The sequence below is a fragment of the Aquila chrysaetos genome, chromosome 2 (genome assembly GCF_900496995.4).
Source record: "Aquila chrysaetos chrysaetos chromosome 2, bAquChr1.4, whole genome shotgun sequence".
Taxonomy (NCBI): Eukaryota; Metazoa; Chordata; class Aves; order Accipitriformes; family Accipitridae; genus Aquila; species Aquila chrysaetos.
Window position 1 is genome coordinate 18,362,979 of NC_044005.1, and position 16,695 is coordinate 18,379,673.

The window sequence follows — 16,695 nt, forward strand, 5'->3', positions numbered from 1 at the left end:
GAAGAATTTCTTTTCCATCTAAGTTGTAGATAATACATCTGTGTTTTCTGAAGAGAAGAAATGCCATGTAAGAGCTTTTAACGATATTGCATGTCATTATTGAAGCATGCTGTTTATGTCAAATATGTATAACTGGTCTTGCTATTTCTGATCTCTGTCTACTTTCATCTAGAATCCATTTTCTGGGTGTAAATGACAGGGGGAGGATACAAGAGATCCTTGTTGAGAGGAGGAATTATTTAGACTTGTTATGAAGTGTCCCTATGTGTTAACAGGGCTGTAAACTTGAATGATTATTTCTGTAGTTTGTCAAAGGGGGCACACCAAGCCTGCAATCTTGCTGTTGGAAGGTAAATTTAAACGGCTTAACTGCACTAGTCCTAGGTCTCTAGTATCTATTTCTTGATGTACAGAACTGAAGGCAGGGGCAGTCAGTATTTTCAGACTTAAAAGCTTAGAAAGTTTCACTTCTGTCCATTATTCTTGAAGATCACTCAAATCTTGATAATGTACTTCCTGCACATGGAGGCTGGCCAGGGTTATTGCAATCTCTGGCGAGGTGTTGGAGCACTGACCGGTGAACTAGTAACACCTCTTGTAGTGGCAGGAGCTTTGCTTGCTGTTTCATCTGTTGGTGTTTAAACTCTTTAGTGGCCATATTATACATAATGGGATATGGCAGTTGCTTCAGGCCTTGCTGGTGGGGGATGAGAACTTTGCTTTTGAGCTGAGAAATGGAGAATGGAATTCACCGAGATATCAGCAACATGATTTGTTTAAGCTAGTTTAATTTTTTTTTAAGAAAATAACTTTTTACAGTAGATCTGCACATCTGTAACTTCTAGCTATCAAATGAAATTTGACAAGATTGAAATCTTTATAGTATAAACTATCAAGTAGACTTCAGTAAAATAGGAGGCTTTTTAAGGAGTGGGCAGGAAAAAGCAGGTATAAGCACTGCAGGAAGAGATCATACTTGGGTATACAATGGGTTATCCTAATAGTATATCAAACTAAGTGATAAAGATATGGGAAACTAATCAGAACTATTGTATCTTCTGTAGAGGTTGGTATTAGGAAACAAATTTTCAGATGGTGCTGAAAGTTGAAATAATCCTACTGCAATAAAAGTGGCAGAAAACAAAGGAGATGAGTTTTCCAAGATATGCTGCTACAGGAATGCAAATGAGGTGTTCTTAGGCTCAGAATCATCGAATTGTAGAGCAGCCCAGGTTGGAAGGGGCTTCGAAAGATCATCTTGTTCAACCTTTCGTGGGAAAGGGAGCCTAGGTGAGATTATCTAGCACCCTGTCCAATCACATCTTGAGAACCTCCAGTGATGGGGACTATACCATGTCCCTGAGGAGGTTGTTCCAGTGAATGATTGTTCTCACTGTAAAAAATGTCTTTCATTGAGATGTCTCCTGGTGCAACATGTACCTGTTGTCCCTTGTTTTCTCCATGTGGCTTCTTGTGAAGAGAGAGCCTCTGTTTTCTTTGTAGCTGCCCTTTAGGTACTGGAATACTGTGATGACGTGCCCCCCAAGCCTTCTCTTCTCAAGGGAGAAAAGACCTAACTCCTTCAGTCTTTCCTCATAGGCTGGGTTCTCCAGCCCGTTGATCATCTTTGTGGCACTCCTTTGGACCCTTTCTGGACTGTCTGCATTTTTCTTATTTTTGTTGTTGTTCTCCTCCAAGTACACCTATAAACTTAATGTTGAATGGAATGCAGAAGTGACAAAAAGTTTTACTGTAGTTGAACTTTAGTGTTAAATTCATTCCTATACAATATTCGCAAGTTAATAGTCCTTGAGAACCGGACAACCCTGTAGATCAGCTGAAAGCAAGAAAGGAAAATGAGTTGAAATTAAAAAGGTGATATAAGTATACAGTTTCTCAGTTTTGGTGTATGCGCATATACAAGTGCTAAAAGGATTTAGTGTGCTCAGGGAATACTAATGAGGGAATTAAACTGTGAATGAAGCCCTCAGTAAGACACTGAATAATTACGCACTGTTTCATAAATGAACAGGGTGTAATTCTTTCCCTCAGATTGGAAACCTATACTGGAACAACTGTGATCTAGAAGTGCTCTGATGAAGCATTACAAGTTATATCAAAGCAGATAAGCAATGATAGATAGAGGACTTCAAAGAGAAACTTCGGCAGACATATATAGGAAAAATGGCTTTTATATTTTAGGTGTTAGTAAATGGTGAAAAACAGAAGTGATGTTTTATTTGATGCTGAGTTTCATTATTTCTGCTCACTTTAAATTGAGCGTGCTTGGAGCAGCACGTCCTAAACTGGCACTCTTTTCAGTAGTGCACTACAGATCCATGTTGCTCTGGAGTATATATTCTGTGAGTCAGCGGTAACAAGATCTTAACTTTTCCCTGGAGGTTTTTCCCCAACACTACCTCTAGGGGAGGAAGAAGAAAGGCAGCCGCAGGAGCTGCACTGGGCTTGCAACATCTTGGCAGCACACTCAGGTGGCTGGAAGCAGCGAGTGCAGCAGTCTGGGCTCAGTCTTCGTGGCCCTCTGGATGAACCAGAGCTGTAGCATTTTGGGGGCGGTCACTGGGAGGATGTAGAGGGATGCACTGGCCTTCAGAGGTCTTTTCTTCTTTCCCTGGTAAATCTGTGTCTGACCACAAAAGTGGTGAGCTGTGGGGTGGGGAGATGGTTATACATAGGGGAGAAGTGCAGTAAAATCAGGCAAGGGTTGAAATTGATTATATTATCCAATACTAGCAAATGTAAATTTGGCACCCCTTCAGATACTGAAATTCTAGATGTTAACTTGAACTAACTAGGATTCTACAAATCAGTGCTGCGTTCCCTAGCTACAGGAGAAAGCAGTAAGCAGTCTGTAGAAAATCTGTATACACCAGCGAAGTCAGCATCTACTAGTTTCATTCTTAATCTGCTGAGTTCAGGTTTAGGTCATTGATACTGTGCTGACACTGAAGAATTGTTCTGGTATAATCTTTTAACTAAAATTAAAAGGAAGCTTATTTGATAAGGGAAAACTATATGCCTGCGCTTGACTAACAGATCACTTAACAAAGTATGCGCTTTAGTAGTGGCCACCGTTCTTGTTTTGGCACTTAACCGTAGCACTTTGTCCTCCCTTATTGTAATATTTAACATGAAGTAGATGAGAGATCTTTGTTTCAGTAGTGTCCCTCCCATTCCCTGATTTCATAGCTAGCATGCTTCTGTGCTGGAAGCTGTCACTCAAACATCTGACTTCTAGAAGTTATGTGGAGTGATGCTGGAAGAGACAGCATTGCGTAGGTGTTGGAGACCACTGAGCAGGCAGTTCTCATGAAATCTGTTAGCTGGGTCCTCTGAAAGCACTTTTCTACTTTGTTGTGCTGCAGGTGTCCAGTTTTGCCCAAGTTCTGACCAATCCCATCAGTTGATTTTTGCAGTAGCTAATGTCTTAAGTTTCTTCTCTAGATTTCCACACACCCTGGCTCAAGTTTTTTGATTCAGTTCACTCATGCTAGCCAATTGCAAACTTGCTAAAGCTCGTCTCCCTGGTTTCCTGAAAAATATTTTGGGCTCATTATATGTAAGTCTGGATACTCTTTCCAACTCATTTTGCTCACTTTTACTCGGTTTTGGCTGGGTATTTGTAACTGAGTGTCAAGTGAAGTTGATGTATTTTAAAGCTTCTGATCAACTGTTTTTACTTTCAACAGATTTTAGTTTGATTTGTCTTCAGGGACCTTTCTAAGTATCCAGATGTTGTAATTTTTCTTCAGTTTCAGCAGATGATTCAGCTTTGACTCTTTCCACAGAAATCTTTCTGTTCCTAAAACAGTGATACTGATTTTTTTGACTGTTGTATGGTAATAGATGGTTTCCCTATGAAGTCAGTGATAGTATGGGTACGTGCTATGAATCTTTACTGTCCAAGTAAAGCAAGACTATGTTATTTAGAATTTATTCTGCCTTCACCTTGATTTGTTTCAGCTGATGATTGTCACTTATCTTCCAAGAGAAACTGAATTGGATCTTTGAATGGACTAATTTGAATAAATGAACTAATCAGCAAGCATATCTCATCTATAGAGCTGATCATACTGAAACCCATTTGTACCTAATAGGACTGAGACTGCTGTGAGGGGTGCTGCAGTACTTGTTGACTATCAAAAAGGGAAGCTCTTCACTGCTTTCACAGAGGCTGTGACGGTTAGAGCCCTCTCCAGGAGGTTCAAGCACATCCCTTAGTGGAACATTTCTGTGCTCTGCCTACTTATTTCTGCACTCTGCTCCTGCTTTTGTGTCTTCGTGCTGCCTTGCTGCTCTCTGTCAACTGTACTGGTGTGATCGTTTTAACACACTGACTCACAAAGATCGGGTTTAAAATCACTGATCCCTTCCTCTTCTGTAGCACAGTTATTAAAACCAGATCAGTTCCCTAGTCCTGTTCATCAGTGTTGTTAAAATAATCCCCCCTTCCAGTCTTACTGCACTGCCACATCCACTGCTGTTGCAGAGTTTGGCTTCAGGTATCTTAATTTTTATTAGATAGCTATATTAAATATATGAATGCTCTTCTGCATATTGGCCCTGTTGCTTACTGTCATGAATAGTCTCACTGAGGTGGTGGTATGGTATGTTTTTCTGTTACAGGTTTTTGGATACTGGGACCCTATGAAATAGTTTTGCCTGGGAGTCTTTTCTGCCTGCTGGATTCCAAAAAGTTTTCTAAAGTAAAATTGACAAAAAATAACTTAATTTCAGATTTTCTGCTTTCCTTTTATTTTTAGGTGTTGACTTTACCCTTGACAAGAATAAGAACTAAGAAACTTTTCTTTTAAAGCCATATTCAGTAGCACAGCCTTTGATCTAGAGGCAGATATTGCCTGACATCAAAAGTACCCTTGATCTCAGCAGGACTGAAATACTGAAATGCCAGGAAGCCCACAGTACCAGTATTAAATACACACAAATGTATTGTGGGAAGATTAGGGCAAATGTGTCAGTTATATATCAGTGCAGTAGGAATGCTCAAAGGAACTAGTCTGGCACTTATAACTTCAAAATAAATTGGGTATGATTAAGTAAATATTAACATAAATCTGACCTATTATCTCCTTACAATGATTCACTTGTACTCAAGCCTGAAATTATTGCTTAGGTTTTAAATTATGAGGACGAAGACTGGAGAAAGCAGAAAGGATCTTCCTTAGAGCAGTTGCATTCCAGGGTTATATGCAAGGATGAAGAATTTGGCTGAGTTGTGCAATTGGGCACATCCAAGTTGTTCACAATGTCATAGTTTGCAGAGAAACAGATCTGGCCATTGTTTTCAGGTTTTTCTTTCAGCCACCTGTGTTCTAGGAATTATATGGCTTAAATACTGAACAGTGATGGCTAGCAGTGGTCCCTCTAAACATCAGCTCTTCCTCCCTCAGCCCTTCATTGTTCCCATGTTAACTTCTTCCCTCTGGTTTGTTATGGTTGACTTGGTAGCTTTTTGTTTGACCCATGACTGTTTTCTGTTTAAGCTGGATCAGCTATGCTGCCTGTTGCTGCTGCTGAATGTGCTTCTTAAGGAATGATGAAGCCCAGTCAAGGGCCATTATCAACTGGTGGCTGCAAGAAGCCAAAGATGTAGATGCAGATTTCAGGCTTCCTAAATTCATGCATTTCACATGTGGCAGGAGCAGAAGAGTAAACTCATTTTCATTGTTTAGGAGAGAAAACATTAAAGAGCTTTTGCCACAAATATTGAATGCTTTAAACGTGTACCAGTTACCTGACATTTCTGGCTAAACTTACAACTTCAAAAATACAGCTCTTAATATCTTAGAATGTGTAACAGCTTTCTAACTGCCATATCATAAATGAATATTTTTAAGTAACACAAGTTGCATTGTTTTCATCTGCTCCCTAATTTAATATTTCAGACGGCTGGATAATATGCTGTACTGGATTCAATGTAACTTAGAGTTTTCACTGTGGAAGGATATTTAGCATAACACAAAATGCTCCCTGACCTAACCTTCAGATAATATTTTATTTTTACTTTAACAGTTAATCTGAAGTGCTATAAAATCGTCAGCTTTGTATTTGGATAAAGCAAAAAATACTACCATAGACTTTAACAGTGCCATAATAGATGTACTTTGAATTCCGCCTTTCAAGGATGGGAGTACTTGACTGTTTTAAATTTTTGTGCTTAGAAAAATCATCAGAGGGATTAAAAATAGCTCAAAAGAGCTACTGAACTTAGCAATAGACTTAAACAGTGTTTGACCACTAATGCCCATTGAGTCCTTCTTTATCTCCAGTGCAACTTAGGTCTTGTTTTCTTCTCTGTAAAACATTCATGTAGTTTTGCACCTTTACATAACCAAAACTTGTGTGCTTCAGAGTTCTAAAATGGAGAAGATAATGCACCCGCAAGTTACAGGCTTGGCATCAGTTAATAGTTAACTTAATCTCCTTTTAAAGATTTTTTTTTTTAAACGATTTGGGGAGGAGATGGAAAATAAAGGCACTAAAACTTCAAGAAGCTAGAAACATGTAGCGTTAAGACAGACAATATGGTGCCGCCAGGAGGCAATAAATATTAATAAACTGGGAAGGTAAGCCTGCATCCAGAAGATGATGTTGAACAAGATCCCTTGTTCACAATAGAGTTACAGGAAAGTAGGGGTTGTTGCAGTTGCTGCTTATATGATAACCAGTTAAAAAGGTGTAGTTTCCTGTTTGTACTATGTAAGTCTTCTGACTTGCTTTTACAGGTTTTGTAACTGATGTTTTTTGCCTACTACCATGGAGAACCTAATTTCCTATTGTTATGTCTCTCAAGTTGTATGACATCACTTGAATCTGATGCAGATTGTTAGCTTGTCAAAAGTCCCCTGCCTCCTGCATTAGTCTCCTTGTTTCTGTTCTCTATGCTGGCAGTAGGGTTTGTGCTATTGGCGATCTAGCGTTGCTGGAAGCAGGATTGACAGAAATTAGTTGACTAGTTCATTGAGTGACCACCCAAGCACCAGTGTAACAGAAGAGCAGGAGATGCGGAGTGTAAGAAGATGACAGTCTTGTTTAATACCACTATACAAGGGGTTTAGCTTCCATGACAGCTCCCATAGCCTGTGAGTGTGGGCTGCCTTCTAAAGAACCCTTAGCAAGTACAGGACTGTGGTGGGTTAACCCTGGCTGGACACCAGGTGCCCACCAAAGCCTCCTTCCTCAAGTGGACAGGGGAGAGAAAATATAACAAAAGGCTCATGGGTCGAGATGAGGACAGGGAGTGATCACTCAACCAGTTACCATCATGGGCAAAACAGACTCGACTTAGGGAGAATTAACTTAATTTATTGCCAGTCAAACCAGAGTAGGGTAATGAGAAATAAAAAAAGGATTGGGTAGAAATAGGCAAAGAAAATGAGTCAGCAGTGCCTGTTGAGGTAAAAAGGCTGGTAAATCATTGAAATACATGGTGGTTTAGGCCCAGCCAGCAACAAAGCAGCATATGGCTGCTCGCTGACTCTTCCCCTGCCCAGTGGGATGGGGAGGAGGAAGTACAGGGAAAGGCTCCAGTGTCAAGAAAAGGACAGGGAGGGATCACACACCAGCTATGGTCACGGGCAAAAGAGACTCGGGGAAAAAAACAAAATCAATGTAATTTGTTACCAATCAAATCAAAACAGGATAATGAGAAGTAAAACTAAATCTTAAAACACCTTACCCCCACCCATCCCTTCTTCCCAGGCACAGCTTCACACCCAAATTCTCTACCGAACCCCCCCAGTGGTGCAGGGGGACAGGGAATGGGAGTTACAATCAGTTCATCACACATTGTCTCTGCCGCTCCTTCCTCCTCAGGGGCAGGACTCCTCACACTCTTCCCCTGCTCCAGCGTGGGGTCAATCCCATGGGAGACAGTCCTCCATGAACTTCTCCAACATGAGTCCTTTCTGTGGGCTGCAGTTCTTCACAGACTGCTCCTGCATGGGTCCCGTCCTTCAGGCACAAACTGCTCCAGCGTGGGTCCCGTGCCAGGTCACAAGTCCTGCCAGAAAACCTGCTCCAGCATGGGCTCCTCTCTCCATGGGGCCACAGGTCCTGCCAGGAGCCTGCTCCAGCGCGGGCTTCCCATAGGGTCACAGCCTCCTTTGGGAACCCACCTGCTCCAGTGTGGTGTTCTCCCCAGGCTGCAGGTGGATATCTGCTCCACTGTGGACCTCCATGGGCTGCAGAGGGACAGCCTGCCTCACCATGGTCTTCACCACCACCACCACGGGCTGCAGGGGAATCTCTGCTTTGACACCTGGAGTACCTCCTCCTCCTCCTCCTTCACTGACCTGGTGGTCTGCAGGGTTGTTCTGCTTACATGTTCTCACTCCTCTCTCCAGCTGCAGTTTCTGTGCCACAGCAACTTTTTTTTCCCCTTCTTAGGCACTACCTTAGAGGCACTACCACCATTGCTGATGGGCTTGATCTTGGCCAGTGGTGGGTCTGTCTTGGAGCCGGCTGGCGTTGGCTCTGTCAGACACAGGGGAAGCTTCTAGCAGCTTCTCACAGAAGCCACCCCTGTAGCCCCCCTGCTACCAAAACCTTACCACACAGACCCAATACAAGGACATGTTTGCAGCTTTGCGTCTGTAAGATGTGGGAAAGAGGCTCAACAAATGTTGTCGTCTTTTTTTCCTTTTCTTTTCATGTCAGAAGCTTGGTTAGAGCAGCAAGGATGCTCATGGATGGGCGAGACGAGTGTCTTTGGAACTTCCAAATGTGCTGCAGTCCAGACTAGCTACAGGTCATGCCTCTGAACTGTTCTCTACATGCCAGCAAATTCAAAAAGTATGGTACCTGATTGCCAGCATGGTCTCTCCTAATGTGACAAACTTAATAAAACATTGAATAGCTTCTAGGTTCCAGTTCAGCATCAAGATAATTCTTACTACTTTTTTTTCTTGGTTCCACTGGTTTGTAATAAGTTTAGGGGAAGGGTCTCCACAGAATGAGTTAAATCAAGCTAACAATTTTATAGTAAAAACTTTGCTTAATTTCACTTTTGCTAACTGTTGAAGGCACTTAATTTGTCTTTAGTAGGTCTGTCAACTGTCTTGATAAGATCCCAAGCTACTAGCTAGCATGCTAAACATGGGCTCAAGCTGTTTTTGTTTGGAAGGACTGGAATTGCATTTGAGAGAGAAATGGGGAAGAAGAAAGGACTTGTTTGTAGGCAGGACCTGTTGGTATCCAGCAAAAGCAGTGCGTGGACTAACCTCATTTGTCCAAAATGTGATAGTCATCTTTCATTTCTTTAGACTCCAAGTTGAATCTCTGAAAAGATAATAATGGTCACAAGCTTGTGGTAGAGCACTTCGGGACACTGCAAATGGATCTTGGAAACGCTGTTGCTGCCTGAATATTATAAAATAGTACTCATAGGAGAAAAATGCTCTATTCCACTGTGAAGAACAATATTGTGGCTATTAGATGACTGCTTTTTTTGCCAAGTGGCTGATTCTTAAAGCAAAAAAACCCTTCTGCCGAAGAAGAAAAGAAATTGGATTCCTTCCATAACTAGAATTGGGTTGCCCCAACTTATTTAGATGTTCAGAAAACACTTTAATTATTACCTCATGCTTACCTCAGAAGAAATACTTTTAATAATCCCACAGTTCTGACACATTGCTAAAATTACTTGGGAAAAGGACTGTTTCATTTGCTAGGCATCCAAAATGAGCTTTTCACCTGATGATGTCATATTATTGGTAGGTGTGCAATAATTGGACTTGACAGAAGAATTGAGGCTGAACTGATGCTCTGTTTCTATAAATCAGTGTTGCTCAGATCTTTGGAACTGCATTTCTTATGAAAATGTAGTTTTCTGTCTTTGCAGGGGGCAGGTATCTTTGTTTCAAAAATAAACATCAGACGAAACACTTTGAACGGCATTTGCTTTGAGATAAGTCTCTTTGCTCTTGAGTTTCCTCGTGACTGATCTCAGTGAGTGGGTTTACATACTGCCTTTGAAATGGAGCAGTCCTTAACATGTAATCTTTAGACTTCAGGAGGATGTAATCATCTGCTGAAGTCAGCTTGCACGCAGACAGAATAATTGCATGTAAAAAGTTGCAGGACAAGACTTGGTGCACAACAGATGACCCTAAAGAATTGTTTCAAGCAACTCTGTTTCTTCTTCAGGGAAGCAAACCCCCCTTTTAAGCATACTGCAACTAGTCATGGTTAGCTTTCATTCACCATGCCAGGTTTACTGCTAACTTAGCATTTTCCTTTTTTGAGCCCCAAAAAGGAAGGTGAGGGACTCGCATGACAAAGTAAAATAACAGTGTCAGCCATTAACTATGTAAGTAAAAATGTAAGGAAAATTGTAAGTAAAAATGGATCCTGAAGTGGAGAGCTTCAGACTTCATTATTCCTATTTCTGATGTGCTGAAGTATTCTGAGCTTTTTTTTTAAGGTAGGTTTGTTTGTGTTTTTTTAAATGCTGTTTTTCAGATTCTTGACCAGAATTTTTTAAGACTTCAGAGTGAGGTATATCCTTCAGGCTTCTGGGGAATTCCCCCATACAGAGGGGGCAGTTTCTCTAACCTGTACCAAAACCCAAGGAGTGTATTTCAGAGCAGTTCTCATCCTCTGCTCTCATCTGGTGCCAGTGATGATCGGGCTGGTGTTCCAAGTGCCTCCAACCAATCTTTGCTGCATGTTCACTGCTCGCTTTAAAAGGCTAGTCCTTACCATGCAGGTTAGAGGTCAATATCTATAGTAAGGCATCTGTTCTTACTTGTAGTAGTAATAACAATATGTAACCTGATGTAATGGGTAGCTCTGAGAAGTGCTGTATTACTTCAGTAATGGTAAAGGACAAAGCAGGTGCGTTGAAACATGAGTTAACACTTATTGGTCAAAAGCAAACGGAGAGAGTCTGACTTGGGATGAATAGCATAATGCTACCTTTAATGCATCATTCAGAAATGTGGATGCTTTTGCTAGCCCTTCTGTCAGTGGCTGTATTGATACATGGTCTTCCTTTTCTCAGGTGAATCAGGCATGTGAAAAACAAATCGTCCAAGTGCTTTTTGAGGACAAGTTTAAGTATGAACTGGTGTAAAATTACTGTTGGGCGGACAAATTCCTCTAGAAAATAGATAAAAATTGTTTCCAAAACTACATACACATTCAGACATATTCCTGGAATTTGCTGCAAACATTCTCATTGAGCATTGACTGTATTTATTACATTCACTGTACTTTTTTTATATTTAAATTTAGAAAATTTTAATGGCGAAATATTGTTCTTACAATTAACCTGCTGGCTTTTTTTATAGTATTAAGTAGAAATACATGTGTTTAATAGGACAGGTACACTTATAACCTGCCTCATGTTTAAACTGTTGCTTATTATTACCACATTCTTTACCTTACTGTTTAAGTTCCCTTTGCTCCTAAGTAGTGGTTCCTTTGACAGATACCCTTCTAGTCAAAGTAGCATGTTCATTTGTTATTCCTTAGTAACTTATCCTTTACATTATTAGTTGCAACAGAAATGGAGTCAGTGTTTATGTTCTGTATGCTGGCCTACGTAGAAAAGTAAGATTTTCTTTTAATTCTATTAATTGCTGCTAGTGTGTCATACATGTATGCAACCAGTTCCAAAATATGTAGTATCAGGAGAGCCTCTTTCATCTTTGTCTTGACAAACATTAAGATTACTGTGCTAAACACTTTTTTACTCAGCTTAGTCCAAGAGCTCAGTAATGAGATCAAGTTCTCTAAACAACTGTCAAAGTTTAGTTTTTAAATATCCTTGAAACTGAGAGAAAAATGATGATGTATAAAAAGTAAAATAATTGCAGTGTAAGCATGCTGCTCTGAACTGTCCAGGGACCTCTCATGGGCATAAGCACAGCTGTAATTTTGTGGCTGTAGTGAGCTGAGACTGGAATGTATAATTCTAGAATAGGAATTTTTTTTCTTTAAATTGCTATCTTTATAGTACAAATAGAAATAGTATTCTGTGTATATGTAAACCAGATGTACAAATGAAATCAGCAAGGTGCTGTTGGAGACTTCGTTATCAACATTGTCTTAACTCAGTAACCCCAAGTACCCATGTTTTCAGCCCTCCCACAGTACGTCTCCCCTCGTTTCTTCCAAATCTGTTCCATCTCCCTTCAGGAGACTTAAATATCCCCTGTCTGTTCTTCAGAAGACACATACTCTGCAAAAGAGTAAATACTAATGCAGCAGTGGGTATGAAGAAACTGTAGCAGACTCACCATGAGTCAGAATACCTGCCTCTTGGATGCTTCATTTTCGGCTTCGCTATCAGAGGAGGTGCTCCCTGTCCTGGCACCCTCTGTGCCTTGCTTAGATATGGAGGCCGGTGGTCCAGAGCAACCAACCGCCGCTTTCTGCCTTCTCTGTGAGTTAGAAAATGATGCTTTCCTGCCCTCATCCTGTGCTGAGTAGCTGAGTACCAATAATGTCACAGGTCTTGTTTCTGCTCATCTGCATGGTCTTTCTCAGGAGGGTCCATGTGCAAAGTGATACACACGGAAATCCCACCTCTGTTACAGTTTGTAGCCTTCTATTAATCTGCAAACAATAGTGACTCAAATTCAAATCTGCAACTTTAAAATGTCTTAAACAGTCAGATAATGTGTATTAACCAAAGGAGGGTCTAGCAGGGCTGAACTAGCATGCCAGCAGACATGATGTTTCATGTGCCTTTAAAAGGTAAATGACTGTATAGCTGGAATCCTAAACCACAAGTAAAATTATTATACTTTTAGTGAGAACTTAACCCTGTTTGCAACGTTGGTCTGTGGGGCACTTCTGTTTTTACTCTCACTGGGAGTCATAGAACCCTTTATATTACAGATTTAGCTATATGTATTATTCCTTCAGGATCAAAGTGCCTCTAACAACATCATTGACTTTTGCTTTTGTTTCCTAGGCTGTGAAGATATTATTGCTGAGAGCATCTCACTAGACACCTTAATTGCCATTCTGAAGTGGAGCTCTCAGCCATACGGTTCCAAGTGGGTACATCGTCAAGCGCTACATTTCCGCTGTGAGGAGTTTACCCAGGTCATGACTTCAGATGTCTTCTACGAACTCAGCAAGGACCACCTGCTCACAGCTATTCAGTCTGACTATTTACAGGTAACCTGCAATGCAGAATACAGCTGGTCCTGCTTGAAGCAGGGTATGTTACACCATTACTAGAAGTGCTTGGGAGTAGCTCATTTTATATTGTAGGCAAGAGTGGGTTTGTATGCACACTAAGCATTCCTTTTATAATATGTTAAAAATGAAATTGAAGTAGTGATTAAGCAAACTATTTTGTACTTGGCTTGTAACACAACCCAAACTGGTGGTATACGCTGTTGCTTAGAAGCCTAATAATAGTTTAGAAACAGCTGTGTATTATTTCAAATGAAGCATATCTGAACCTAACATTTGCCTTGCATGTTTCAGTGTTTTACAAAATCATGTGGTGGTAGTAGTTTTTCTGTAACAATGTACCTCCTAGTTGGGGGCAGTGGGAGCTAATGAACTAGTCATCATTCAGAAGGCTTAATTTATTTTTGGGGCAAGACATAAAAATAACTTTTCTGACAAGTACTGCAGAATTTCTTCTTTTTTTTTTTTTTTTTTTTTAAGTGACATTTCTTCAATGATTGTGTTTTAGGGAGAGAAAACCATGCTGACTAATAGAAAGCTTTTGGATTTTTGCTGCCATTTCTCTTCAGGGCAGATAGATTTATAATGATGACCAGCCTTTTATAGCTTAAAGATGACTGGATTTTTTTTTTTTTTAAATTATATCTGTCCCAATCTCACCTCTTTTTTTAAAGTATAAAGTGTTAGAGATTATTTAAAGTGTTCTTTTAAAAAAAGTTGTTTACTTCAAACATTTCAGGAATTACAGTAACAATACTGTTGATCTTCCGTGACAGTGTGTATTATGACTATATTTCCTACCCTAGTTGTTAAGGAATTACGTAGATGAATTCAAGTTTTTCAGTACATGAGTTTTTTCCTCTAAAAATGTTGAGTGATTAGCACATGTATATAGGTATGAACAAAGCAAAGTTGTTTTGTTTATAGCGTTACTGAAAATCTTTCTCTTCACGTAGATTATAATTTAGTTGGTTTGACTATTTTCATAGCTTTCCAGGCTGTGCAGATGCTGAATTTGTAATGTTAGATAAGAGATCCAAACACCCAGTGTTAGAACTGCCCCTTTTCATTAACTTTAATCATTCAGATTTAATATCTGTAAGTTTTCGTGCTAGACAGATTTTTCCGTCTGTAGAAAAATTTTTTTTTTTCCCCCTCTTCCTAGGGATTCAGTAAGTGACATGAATCTAGAAATCATGATGGTGAAATACCAGTAGTACTACCTTTAAAATTTTTGGAGAAAGTGGTATGGCAGATCATAAAGTACAAATACTTCACTCTTGGTACAGTTATGTTTCTTGATAGCTGTAAAAGATCTGGGTACGTGATGATTTTTTTTTTTTTGGTGTGACATTAAACTAAGCATATACAGATTGCTGACTTTCTCTTTCTACCAGGCAAGTGAACAAGATATTCTTAAATATCTGATTAAATGGGGAGAACACCAGTTGATGAAGAGAATAGCAGATCGAGGTAAAATCTTTAAACCACACAATACTAAACCAAATAAACCAAAGTGTATGGAAGTTCTTTTTTGTGGGTAATCTGTAACCTAAGGAAATTTATTCTTTGTTCATTGCATGGTCAAAACTAAACAAATGCGCTTTTTTTTAAAAGCTTTTGTTCTCTAAAAAATGAGAATGCAAGCATTCTGAGGAGCTGGGATTGTTTAGCCTCAAGAAGAAAAGGCTTAGGGGGGGATCTTGGCCAAGTCTAGATTTTTAAAAATTAGATATTTATATCTAATGGCAAAGAAAATAGAGCCGGACTCTTCTCTTGGCACCCAGGACAGGATAAGAGGCAATGAGGCATTAACTGAAATACAGGAAATTCTGTTTAAACACAAGAAACTGTGAAGATGGTCAGACACTGGAACGGGTTGCCCAGAGTAGTTATGGAGTTGCCATCCTTGGAGGTGTTCAAAACCCAACTGGATGTAGTCATGGCCAACCTGCTTTACCCCGCCTGGGGAGCTGTGGGGAGAGAGAAGGGTGGTGGTTGTGGCCAGACCAAACTTCTAGAGGTCCTTTAACCTCTATGATCGTCTAATTTTTAAGTCTGGTTGATTTCCTGTTATCTCAGAATTATTTTTCTTGTAACTAATTCATCAAATAAAAAAACCCCTGCAGTATCTTTTACTTTTCTGTGCTCATGCAGCCTTCTTGCAGTAGTCTTATTCTTAGTTTACTGTGTCAACCTTTCACTTCAGTGTGAGTACATTTCTCCCACAGAAATCTGTGGTAGTGAGAAACGAGCCATCAAGTGGCATCAGTGTTTTTCCTAAAGTAGATGTCAATGCATTTTTATTGGCTCAGATGCATATTATTGCCACAGTGGTAACTTCGAGGGCAATCTCACGTGTGTTGGATGTGGGAAGTAGGTTAAATATATACTTCCCAAATAACAAATGCAAGTAGCTTGTAGTTCATCCCCACCACAACCTGTCAGTCAGATAGTACAAGACGAACAGAAAGGGAAGAACCTGCCTGTGTGAACAGAGCAGTGCTGGTGTGGCTACTGTCTTTGGAGGGCTGGCCATGTTCTTGAAATCCACTGTTACTGCTTGCGATACAACCACTTCGTAATGGACATATTGTATGCAATGCAACAAAAAGTCAGTTAAAATAGTGCTTTTAGTGACCTGAATAAGTATTAACCTTATATTTTCAAAACAAGATTTTCTAAGTATTTGTCTTAAGGTACATTGGAACATAATGCAGCCAGTTCAACAGTAACAGACCTGGACTGGGGGAGAAGCTGCTCATTTGGAGTAATTTTGCAGCTTCCTGGTCTGTGGCGTTCTTTAAGTAAACGGCTCATTTCTCTTGCCTGGAATCATCAGATAATGTGATAAGCAAAAGCAGAAATAAGAGATATGCCAAGTTCTGTCAGATTAGGGCCAAATTTAGTCTAGTAATTTGGTCTAAATTCCTCAGTGATGCTCCTGATTTTGCAGCTCTGAATACGTGGTGGTGTCAGTCAAATACCAGAAAGCATTAGAAATTGTAATGGTCTGTGGTCAAAACTTGAGCTGCCTGTACTTCAGGGAGGATGGGTGTGTTTGACAGGTTTCCTCAAAGAGTGAAGCTAGTCAAATTCAGGTTGGACACCTAAAATACAGGTGAAGGTAGTTAACTGGGGAGGGAGAATGACCTGAGTGTGTCATATGTTGCCATGTTGCAATCTTTAGGAAGATACCCACTCTTGTCACAGATGGGTATCCTTTGACCAGGAGAACAATTTGAATGGGCTTGACGCAGTTGTTACTATTCTAGGCGCCTTGTGTAACTCACCTTAATTTATCCCAGTGGACTCTTAAGGCCTTCATTTGTAGAAAATAAGTCTCTGAAAACTGCTGGGGGAAGGGAGAGGAGCTGCAGGAGAGAGTCCTTGGGGGAACTGCTAGCAGGGAGGTACAAATGTTTTCATAGCATAGCTCTTGGTAGAACTTTATAAACATTTACCCCAAACACTATTTTTGTATTTTCTCTCTGGCTTACA

General features: G+C 40.1%; 1 protein-coding gene across 4 annotated transcripts in view; it reads left to right on the plus strand.

Moving 5' to 3' along the window:
* Nucleotides 1-16,695, plus strand: part of BTBD7 (BTB domain containing 7) — a 60,464-nt gene that overhangs the window by 28,824 nt on the left and 14,945 nt on the right. For all 4 annotated transcript variants that reach the window (XM_041127111.1, XM_029996082.2, XM_029996088.2 and 1 more), the window contains exons 4-5: nucleotides 12,965-13,173; nucleotides 14,592-14,667. In XM_041127111.1, coding sequence (XP_040983045.1) covers nucleotides 12,965-13,173; nucleotides 14,592-14,667 — 285 coding nt within the window. The remainder of the gene's footprint in view (nucleotides 1-12,964; nucleotides 13,174-14,591; nucleotides 14,668-16,695) is intronic.